This window comes from Cebus imitator, unplaced genomic scaffold (genome assembly GCF_001604975.1).
Source record: "Cebus imitator isolate Cc_AM_T3 unplaced genomic scaffold, Cebus_imitator-1.0 Scaffold59, whole genome shotgun sequence".
Classification (NCBI taxonomy): Eukaryota; Metazoa; Chordata; class Mammalia; order Primates; family Cebidae; genus Cebus; species Cebus imitator.
Window position 1 is genome coordinate 414,199 of NW_016107374.1, and position 10,615 is coordinate 424,813.

At 56.6% G+C, this 10,615-nt stretch overlaps 1 protein-coding gene across 5 annotated transcripts in view; it reads left to right on the top strand.

Moving 5' to 3' along the window:
* Nucleotides 1-10,615, top strand: part of CELSR1 (cadherin EGF LAG seven-pass G-type receptor 1) — a 179,705-nt gene that overhangs the window by 138,518 nt on the left and 30,572 nt on the right. For 4 of the 5 annotated variants that reach the window (XM_017529445.2, XM_017529444.2, XM_017529443.1 and 1 more), the window contains exons 13-18: nt 330-471; nt 2,731-2,851; nt 5,637-5,820; nt 6,154-6,255; nt 7,348-7,442; nt 8,284-8,493. The exons of the other annotated variant lie outside the window; for it this stretch is intronic. In XM_017529445.2, coding sequence (XP_017384934.1) covers nt 330-471; nt 2,731-2,851; nt 5,637-5,820; nt 6,154-6,255; nt 7,348-7,442; nt 8,284-8,493 — 854 coding nt within the window. The remainder of the gene's footprint in view (nt 1-329; nt 472-2,730; nt 2,852-5,636; nt 5,821-6,153; nt 6,256-7,347; nt 7,443-8,283; nt 8,494-10,615) is intronic. 5 annotated transcript variants of the gene reach the window in all.

Sequence of the window (10,615 nt, forward strand, 5' to 3'; positions counted from 1 at the left end):
AAAAAAAAAAAAAAAAAAAAAAACAACACTACATTCAGGATGGCCTCTGAATTTTAGGTATTGAAGTCATCCTCTGCTGATGGCTGTTCCTCTTGTGTCCTGGGGTGGCCTTGACCCATGTCTCGAGGCTCTCACCCTCCTCTGGGCGGCCCCAAATGCCTTCGCCTCTGCGTCGCCAAGTCTAACCCGCCTAGTCTATGTTTTCTGGGACCCTGCATCGCCTGTCCTCTCGCTGTGCTCAGTGCAGGGGGACAGGGTGCTCCAGATATTTTAACGTGAGACGGTCTCGTGGATTCTGGGTGGGGATAATGCTGGCTCTGTCCTTGCAGGGTACCTCGGGAGAGACTGTGTGGACGCCTGTCACCTGAACCCCTGCGAGAACATGGCGGCCTGCGTGCGCTCCCCTGGCTCCCCGCGGGGCTACGCGTGCGAGTGTGGGCCCAGCCACTACGGGCCGTACTGTGAGAGCAAGTAAGCGCAGCCCCTGGGCCTCCGCGCCTGCAGACGCCACCTGACCGTCCTCGCTCTTGAGTCAGTGCCTTCTCTTTCTTATTTTGACCCAGAGATATGTGTAATTCTGGATAACAGAGACATATTTTTTTTGAGACAGAGTCTTGCTCTGTCACCCAGGCTGGAGTGCAGTGGGGCAATCTCAGCTCACTGCCACCTCCACCTCCTGGGTTCAAGCAACTCTCCTGCCTCAGCCTCCCGAGTAGCTGGGATTACAGGTGTGCACCACCACACCCAGCTAATTTTTTTGTATTTTTAATTAGAGATGGGTTTCACCATGTTGGCCAGTCTGGTCTCGAACTCCTGACCTCAAGTGATCTACCCGCCTCAGCCTCCCACGGTGCTGGGATTATGGGTGTCAACCATCCCACTGGATCATGTGTCCACCCCAGAAACATGTAACACGACTCATTCATCTGGAGTCCTGTGCCCAGAGCAAACAGCCCCCTTGAGATGCAGGGAGATGCGTGTCATTATACAGAACACTTTCTCGAGTCGGTGGGGTGGAAGTCGTGTCTGACGTGTGTGGAGATCCTGGTGGTGTTAGGACTGGCAGCAGCGTGCTCTCTGGGCTCCCGGAGTGCCCTTTGCACAGGGATGGCTGGGCACAGGTGTGTGTTCATCACAAGAATCAGTTTGTCCAAGGCGGAGCTGCTTGGTTCTTCATAAACCAAGGTTCCAGGACCCTGTGGAGGGGACGCCCCCACGCTCATAGGCCTCAGCTGCTGGTGGGCGTCAGGTGCCCGGATACCTGCCATGCTCTGTTCTTTGTCTACCTGAGCCTAGAGCAGATGCTGTGATCCGGCTGCGGCCCCGTAAGCGGGAAGCAGCCTGTGGCCTTGGGCTTGTGACCCCTCGAGAAGATGGCACCGCACCACACTGGGATGTCAGCAAGACGTGATGCAAGACAGGGCCTGGAGGAGGTGCCCTGGGAGTGGAGAGGGAGGCAGGAGCCAGGGAGCTGAAGCGGGAGGGCATTCTGGGAGCGAAAGCAACCGAGCCGAGCCGGAGAGGAGCAAGGGGATGAGGCTGGTCTAAAGAACCCGGGGGTCTTCCAGGGAGGCAGAGAGGCCTGGGTGAGGACGGGGGTGGGCCCACAAGCCAGGAACAGAGCTCGGCTGTATGGAGGCTGTGGGGACCCAACACATAAGGGACAGGACCAGGTCTGGTTTTGGGGACCCCCCCAGCTGCCACATGGAGCACAGCTCAGAGCAGGGGGTGTTACCAGGAGGCTGACCCAGCGTCCCCATGCCTGGTGCCACAGTCACCAGAGCTGCAGGGAGACGGACGCTTTGGGGCCCCCACACCGCGCACACACATCCGTAAACGCCAGCCTCCGTCTCTGCCTGGGTGTCTTTATGACCCTGATTTGTTCACAGTCAGTCCTTAATAATTGCTCGCCAAGTGAGTGAACTCAAGAGGCTGGCAGCTGGGTGGAGGGACCTCTGTTAGCCAGGATGGGGAATGCAAGAGCCCACAGGACACTTGGGTGGGGACGTCGCAGGCAGGTGGGGCTGCAGGTGACTACGCAGGTGCCTCCCACGATAGAAACGGGCAGGGCGACTCGTGCACAGCCACCGCCAGCGCCTCGGAGGCCTGGCCTTGTCCCGCTGTGTCACTCATCTTCAGTGTCTGCTGTTCCCTGCTGGGGGAGGCTCAGGGAAGCAGGACTGGCTTCCACTGGATTCTGAGTGCGTGGACATGTGCCACTGACCTACGGGGCATGCTACACCAGGGCATGGCTGCCCTGAGCGTCCGTAGGGCTAGTGGCCGAGGGACCTGGGGACAACAGAAGCTGCAGAACTCCCTGTTCAGGAACCTCCCGCAGGGCGTCTCATGCTGCCACTCACCCCACGTGGCCTTGGAGAAGTTGTGCCAGGCAGCTGAGCTCAGTCTGCCTGTGTGGGGCGGTGACGTGAAAGGCCAGCCTTGCAGTCGGGTCCATTGTCATTAGGCCCCATTGAGCCAGGCATGGCGTGGACGTGGCACAGTGAACACACACTGTCACAGTTGCTTTGGGCATGGTCAATCTGTGGGTGGGGGTGAGGTTGGGAGTCAGTAGAGGGAAAACTGAGGCCACGTAACGTGGAAGGGAAGCTCCCAGAGCTGGGCTTCGCCAAGCTTCCTGGGCAACCGTCTCCATGCCACCAGGGGGCCTCTTCTTGTTCTAGAAAGCACAGTTACGTAAACTTTCCATCTGCCCTCTCATTTTCGTGACAGACTCGACCTTCCGTGCCCCAGAGGCTGGTGGGGGAACCCCGTCTGTGGACCCTGCCACTGTGCTGTCAGCAAAGGCTTCGATCCTGACTGTAATAAGACCAATGGCCAGTGCCAGTGCAAGGTGAGGCCCAGCCCCCATGGTCCCTGCGTGCCAGGGAGATGGCTGTGTGTGCTCACACATGTGCACAGAGGCCTGCGGACACTCACACGCCTACAAACACGCCTGCGAACACGCCTGTGAACACTCACCTGCAGACACTCACACGCCTGCATACACTCACACGCCTGCATACACTCACACGCCTGCATACACTCACACGCCTGCATACACTCACATGCCTACAGACACACGTGTGCAGACACTCACACGCCTGCAGTCACACACCTACGCATGTCCTGCCCATACACATCTCCACGCACACCTGTCTGTGCCCACTCACACCACAGTTGTGTACAGATGTGGTTTTTGGTTTCCTTGCTGCCCCCCATGCCCTGTGAGTACTCCACGGCTGCTTTCTGCATGTAAACTCCGGGTTCAACCCTGCCAGCCTCCGCCCATGGAATAGCAATCCTTACCTGCTCCCGGCCCAGCGTCCATGGCTGTGGGAAGCCCAGCCGTTTCTGAGGGCTGGCTTGTCTCTGGCCCCACCCCAGCCCTCCTGGCCTCCTGGTTGACTGTTTTCCTGGCATTTTTTTTTTTTTTTTTTTTGAGACAGAGTCTCACTCTGTCACCCAGGCTGGAGTGCAGTGGCACAATCTCAGCTCACTGCAGCCTCTGCCTCCAGGGTTCCAGCGATTCTTCTGCCTCAGCCTCCCGAGTAGCTGGGATTACAGGCACCCTCCACCATGCCCAGCTGATTTTTGTATTTTTAGTAGAGACAGGATGTCACCATGTTGGCCAGGCCGTTCTCAAACTCTCTGCCCGCCTCAGTCTCCCAAAGTGTGAGCCACCATGCCTGGCCACCGTGTGAACTGGGATTACAGATGTGAGCCACCATGCCTGGCCATTTTCCTGGTCTTCACCAAGCTTGCATCCCATGACGATAGCAGTTTTGGAATAGAAGGCATGACTAAGTGTGTTGGTAAGCAGTGCCCCACCCCCGTCCAGGGCAGTCAGTCCTAACCTGCGTGCAGCACGGAGCTCACATCTCATGGTCTCCACATGTGCACACATGTTCTCAGCGCAAACACTAGGGACCCCTCCCATCACCTCCTTCAGGACCTTCATGTACACCACAGCTGTGGAGCTCACAGTCACTTGAAACCCAAATGTTAGGTCCGAGGGTGACAGGAGCCTGGGCGGGGGACATGAGCTTCCTGCAGATGCGGCCGGCTCTGGGAGGGAAGCTGGCACCGGGGCACCCTTGGATGCCGTCCCATGATGTCAGTAGTGCCCTGCGTGCCCTCATTGCTTCAAATAGCAAGTGAGACTTATGTCCCGAAAGACTCAGTGAAATAGCTGTCCTGGGTCAAGGCAGTCTAGTATGTCACTAGATGGCGGTGGTGGCACAGTGGGCAACAGAGCAGAGGGAACTTGGGGAGTGCATTGGTGAAAACTTGCCTATGATTTTTTTCTCATCCAAAGTTAACAGGCAGGGCGTGGTGGCTCATGCCTGTAATCTCAGCTGCTCTGGAGGCCGAGGCGGGGAGGATCACTTGAGCCCAGGAGTTCAAGACCAACCTAGGCAACATAGACACCCCCCATCTCTGCAGAAAACAAAAGCATTAGCTGGGTGTGCTGGTCATGCCTGTGATCCCTGCTACTCGGGAGGCTGAGGTGGGAGGATCACTTGAGCCCTGGAGGTGGAGGGTGCAGTGAGCCATGATTATACTACTGCACTCCAGCCTGGGCAACACAGTGAGACCCCATCTCAAAAAATAGTTATACAAAGTGTAAGAAAGAACACAAAGATGGCAGTCACCCCATCTCACCTCCCAGCTGTGATTGTGAATGTTTTAGCATCTCTTCCGGGCTGCTGCTCACTGTCATGTTACACCTCGCTGGAGTCCCACCCGACAGAGTCTGAACGTTGCTCACAAGTCTGCCCACATCACACAGCCTGCACCATTTTCCGGGGGAGGGGGTGGTACTTGGGCCTGGGGAGGCCCAGTGAGTGGCCCAGGCAGTGTAGCCAATAAACAAGGGTCAGGCATGAACCCAGGACTTTCTGAACCCAAAGCACAAGCTCTTCATTGTCACACTGGCCCGCTCAATGGTAGACGTTCGTTCAGGTGGCTTCTCATTTTTTTTCTTTCTTTTTTTTGAGATGGAATATCGCTCTGTCGCCAGGCTGGAGTGTGGTGGCATGGTCTTGGCTCACTGCGACTCCCGGGTCCGAGCAGTTCTCCTGCCGCAGCCTCCCGAGTAGCTGGGATTACAGGCATGCACCACCACACCCAGCTAATTTTTGTATTTTTAGTAGCGACGGGGTTTCACCATGTTGGCCAGGCTGTTCTGAATCTCTTGACCTCTTGATCCACCTGCCTTGGCCTCCCAAAGTGCTGGGATTACAGGCTTGAGCCACTGTTCCTGGCCGCTGATTTTTCAGAACAACATTAAAAAAACACCCAAGGGCCGTCCCACGCGTAAACCTCTGTTTGGATCTCAGTCTTTTTAGGACAGATAGGAAGGTGCCCACTCTTGGGCTTTGCTAAGACATGAGGGAGGGAGGTCGTGCTTCCCGGGAGAACCGCTGTCCTGGGAAGAGCCTCCCTTGCAGGGCCCTGCGAGGCAGCCCCTGTTGGGTGTGGGGTGTGGGCAGAGGGTAGCCATGAGGGGTGCGGATGGCTGGGGCCAACACACGTGCCCTGCGGGTGGGAGTCTGGATGTTGCTGAGGAAACATGCTGTGATGTAGGGCCTCTCCCGGGCGTCTGAAGTCACCAGCCCTGCCTCTGACTTTTGCAGGAGAATTACTACCAGCCGCCGGCCCAGGACGCCTGCCTGCCCTGTGACTGCTTCCCCCACGGCTCCCACAGCCGCGCTTGCGACATGGCCACTGGGCAGTGCGCCTGCAAGCCCGGTGTCATCGGCCGCCAGTGCAACCGTTGTGACAACCCATTCGCCGAGGTCACCACACTCGGCTGTGAAGGTCCAAGCTGCCCCTTGACTCCCCGCAGGTCACAGTGCAGGGACAGGCTGCCGGGCCGACGTGCACGTGTGTGCATGGGCTCGGGGCGTTTGGGGAACCCTGGGCTCCTTCCTGTTCTACGTCCTCTTGATCTCCTAGAAACCAGGTTCTGCATGAGGGGCGTGGGTCAGAGCCTGGTCACCCGCCTCTCCAGCTCTGACGTGGATGGGGGGCGGGCGAGATGCCAGGGTTCAGTTCTTGGTGGGAGCAGGGCCTCCTGCAGGGGGGAGGCGCACGCAGACAGCAGGGCCCGTTTGTGCCCTGCTGAGCGGCCTTCTCTCTTCTCTAACCCAGTGATCTACAACGGCTGTCCCAAAGCGTTTGAGGCCGGCATTTGGTGGCCACAGACCAAGTTCGGGCAGCCGGCTGCAGTACCATGCCCCAAAGGGTCTGTCGGTGAGTCCCTGTGGCCAGCGGCATCCACGGGTAGGGAACCGAGGCACGCGTCCTTGTGGGAGGGCCGGTCGAGACGTCGGGACTCATGCAGGCAAGCGCTGGGAGAAATTAGACCGCCTTTTCCCTACCAGTAAATGCACAACGCAGGCAGAGGGTATAACAGACACATGAACGGCACAGCGTGTATGGGGACGCCCGCCAGTCACACCTGGCCGTTCCCTGCTCTGCCTGCTCAGCCTGGGGCACTGGGACAAATGGCTTCGTTGTTCATCGTATCAGGTGTCCTCTGTGAAATGGGGATAGTGACAGGGACGCCTGGGGAGTCCAGTGAGGCAGTACGAGGAAAGGCCCAGCTGCCGCTTCCTGGCGCGTGGGATCCTGGCTGCCCGGCAGATGGTGTCGCCGATTTCTTTTTTTTTTTTGAGCCTAAGTCTCACTCTGTCACCCAGGCTGAAATGCAGTGGTACAGTCTTGGCCCACTGCAACCTCCGCCTCCTGGGTTCCAGCAGTTCTCCTGCCTCAGCCTTCTGAGTGGCTGGTACTACAGGCGCGCACCACCACGCCTGACTAGTTTTTGTATTTTTAGTAGAGACCGGGCTTCACCATATTGGCCAGGCTGGTCTCGAGCTCCTAACCTTGTGATCCACCCACCTTGGCCTCCCAAAGTGCTGGGTTACAGGTGTGAGCCGCCACACCCGGCCGCTGGTTTCTTCCCTCACACACTTGCTCAGGAGTGCTGGCTCCTGTTTGCTGGGCGCCTGAAATGCCTGGTTGTCAGTCAGTGTCAAAGCAGCTTCGGCCATGGCCCTGGCATGAGGGGTGCAGACCCCTGGGGCCGACACATGTGCCCCGAGGGTGGGAGTCTGGGTGTTGCTGAGGAAACATGCTGCGACGTAGGGCCTCTCCCAAGCATCTGAAGTCACCGGCCCTGCTTCTGGCTTTTGCAGGCATCACCATGCCTCCTGGCCCTCTGGGGTTCTCACCGCCATGCAGTGTTCTGGGTTTAAGTATGTTCGGACTGGGGACTGAAATATACCAGCATGGATCAACAATTTGAGTTTCAGGCTTTGCACACCTTCTCTCCTTCCCTAGGAAATGCAGTTCGACACTGCAGTGTGGAGAAAGGCTGGCTGCCCCCAGAGCTCTTTAACTGCACCACCATCTCCTTCGTGGACCTCAGGACCATGGTAGGGGCGCCTCGGGGGTGCATGCTCAGCAGGAGCACGTGTGCTCGCGTATGCATGAGAGTTTGTGTGGGCCGAGGCTCCTGGGCTGGGGAGTGTTGGGACAGCCGGGGTGACGCAGGGATGGCCCCGTGGGCCAGCAGCCTCGAGCCAGCAGGTTCCTGTGACTTGGGGGCATTGGCACCTGAACCAGGCACCCCCACGGGTACCTCTCTCCCCCGACACTGGCTCTGCGTCTTTGGCTCTGAAAATGCAAGATCCCTGCGTTTGACCCCGTATGCTCTCTGATCCTGCCCTGTCTCACGGGGGTTGTTCCCGGGTCTCCCACTTGCTGTCTTCCTCCGAGTCCTTTGAGCCCACCAGACCCTGTTTCCATGCCCTAACTATCAGCAGTGCTTATTTTTGGGGTTTTGGATTTTTTAAATTTTTGATATGGAATCTCACTCTGTCTCCCAGGCTAGAGGGCAGTGGCGCAGTCACAACTCACTGCAACCTCCGCTTCCCAGATGGAAGCAATTCTCCTGTCTCAGCCTCCCGAGTAGTTGGGACATACAGGTGCGCACCACCATGCCTGGCTAATTTTTTGTATTTTTAGTAGAGACAGAGTTTCACCATGTTGGCCAGGGTGGTCTTGAACTCCTGACCTCAAATGATCCACCTGCCTCGGCCTCCCAAGTGCTGGGATTTCAGGCACGAGCCACCGCGCCCGGCCAGGATTTTGGATTTTTGAATTTCCTTTCTGACAAGGAAACTTGCACCAGACGGTAGTGAGTTTCTGAGTCACAGCAGGGACCGAGAGCAACCAAGTGTGTTTGCACACCTTGCAACTGCCTCTCTGTTCCAGAATGAGAAGCTGAGCCGCAACGAGACGCAGGTGGATGGCGCCGGGGCCCTGCGGCTGGCGAGGGCGCTGCGCAACGCCACGCGGCACACAGCCACACTCTCCGGCAATGACGTGCGCACGGCCTACCAGCTGCTGGGCCGCATCCTGCAGCACGAGAGCCAGCAGCAGGGCTTCGACCTGGCGGCCACACAGGACGCTGACTTCCATGAGGTAGGAGGGTGGCCACAGGCCTGGCTCAGGGACACTCAGCGATGCCGGCAGGCGGGCACTGTGGGGCCGGGCGTCGACCCCAGCTTGTAGAAGGTGGTCGTGTCTGGAATCCCCGAGGCAAACACTCATTTCTCAAATGTGAGCCCTGGCAGGTGCGGCGCCCAGCTAAACTGATGATGAAAGCTAGGGAGTTCTCTGGGAGGAAACACGCAGGTCATAGCCCCGTGGGTGATCTCAATAGTGCCCGTAGTGTGATCTAAGTGGCTTCTAAGAGGTTCTGGCCGGGTGCAGGGCTCCCGCCTGTAATCCCAGTACTTCGGGAGGCCGAGGCGGGTGGATCGCCTGAGGTCAGGAGTTCAAGACCAGCCTGGCCAATGTGGTAAAACCCCATCTCTACTAAAATTACAAAAGTTAGCCAGGCATGGTGGGGTGTGCCTGTAGTCTCAGCTATTCTCTGGAAACTGAGGCAGGAGAATCACTTGAACCTGGGAGGTGGAGGTTGCAGTGAGCCGAGATCATGCTACCGCACTCCAGCCTGGGTCACAGAGCAAGACTCCATCTCAAAAACAAAGGTTCTAAGTGGCTCACCTGAATCAGCCCCCTCTCCCTTCCACACAGCCTGTGATGTATCATCCACCCATTTGGCAGGTAACGGAGGCACAGAGAGCTGAGGGGTTTGCCCAGAGGCACAGTTTGTAAGGGGCAGTGCCGGGCAGCGGGCTTTCAGAGGGCCACACCTCTATCTCCACCCTCCTGCCCTGTGTGCCAAAGCTGTCAGCCCCTGAGCAATATCTGTTAAGAGACTCACGCAGCCTGATGTTTGGAAACAGCTCTTGGAGGCTCCAGAAGTTTCCTGTGGCTCCTGGGCAGGTCTCTTCATCCATGTAGGACCGCCAGAGGAGTGCCTGTCCACACAGAGCCCATGGGGGATGCCCCATCCCTCACCCCATCTACATGGAGCCCTCAGGGACCTCCTCATCCATGCAGGCCCCACACAGGGCCTCCAGTCCATGCAGGGCCCCCATGAGACCTTCTGGTCTACACAAGGCTCCCAGAGACAAGGCAGAGTCCTCTCGCTGGGATTTGAGTCCCAGCCTGAGAGTTGGGCCAGTGGCATTTGTTCTCCATGTGTGACTCTACAAACAAGGTCCCTCCTGGTTTCTTTTTTTTTTTTTTTTTTTTTTTTTTTTTGGGGGTTTTTTTTTTTTTTTTTTTTTTTTTTTGAGATGGGGCCTTGCTCTATTGCCTAGGCTGCAGCAGTGCAGTGGCGAGATCTCAGCTCACTGCAGCCTCTACCTCCTGGGTTCAAGCAATTCTCCTGCCTCCACTTCCCAAATAGCTGGAATTACAGGCACCTGCCACCATGCCTGGCTAATTTTTTGTATTTTTAGTAGAGACAGGTTTTTACTGTGTTGGCCAGGCTGGTCTTGAACTCCTGACTGGTGATCCACCTGCCTCAGCCTCCCAAAGTGCTGGGATTACAGGTGTGAGCTACTGTGTCCAGCCCTGGTGTCTGCTTTGGGTGTGGTCCCCAAACCCCTGAGCGTAGCCCCACACCTCCACCTAGTCATTCACAGAGACCCCGAGGTGCACAGAGGCAGAGGGTCACCCTTGGAGGAGCTGCCTGCATGTCCGTGGTGGCCTCAGTGTGGGGTTTGGGAGGAGTTCTGATAAAACCAGGGACGTCTCCACGTCTTCACCTTAGCATCTTGGGGTGTACGTGGAAAAACCCCGGCAGGGCTCACTCTGACAGTTCGGGCCTCTGGCACTGAATCACCCACAGTCTCTCTATGCGGTGGGGTTCGGGATGTGTGGAAATCACACATTAAGAAGTGACTTCCTTATCTCTTTGAATTTGATCCTATTTATAAACTTAGGCCATGAAATTCCCTTACGTATTTTAAATGGAATTATATGTCAGATATTTGATCTTTCTTTTTGTATTTCAGTTGTTTGGCTAGCAAACAGATCTTCCAAGTATTTAAACAGTGCTTGTAAATCTAATAAGTCTAAAAATATGAAGCATCTTGAATCCTGTGGATTTTTATATACTTTGTGAGCTTAGTAACATTTTTCTATTCCTCTTAAGATGGTAAACTTAAAAAAAAAAAAAAAAAAAAAA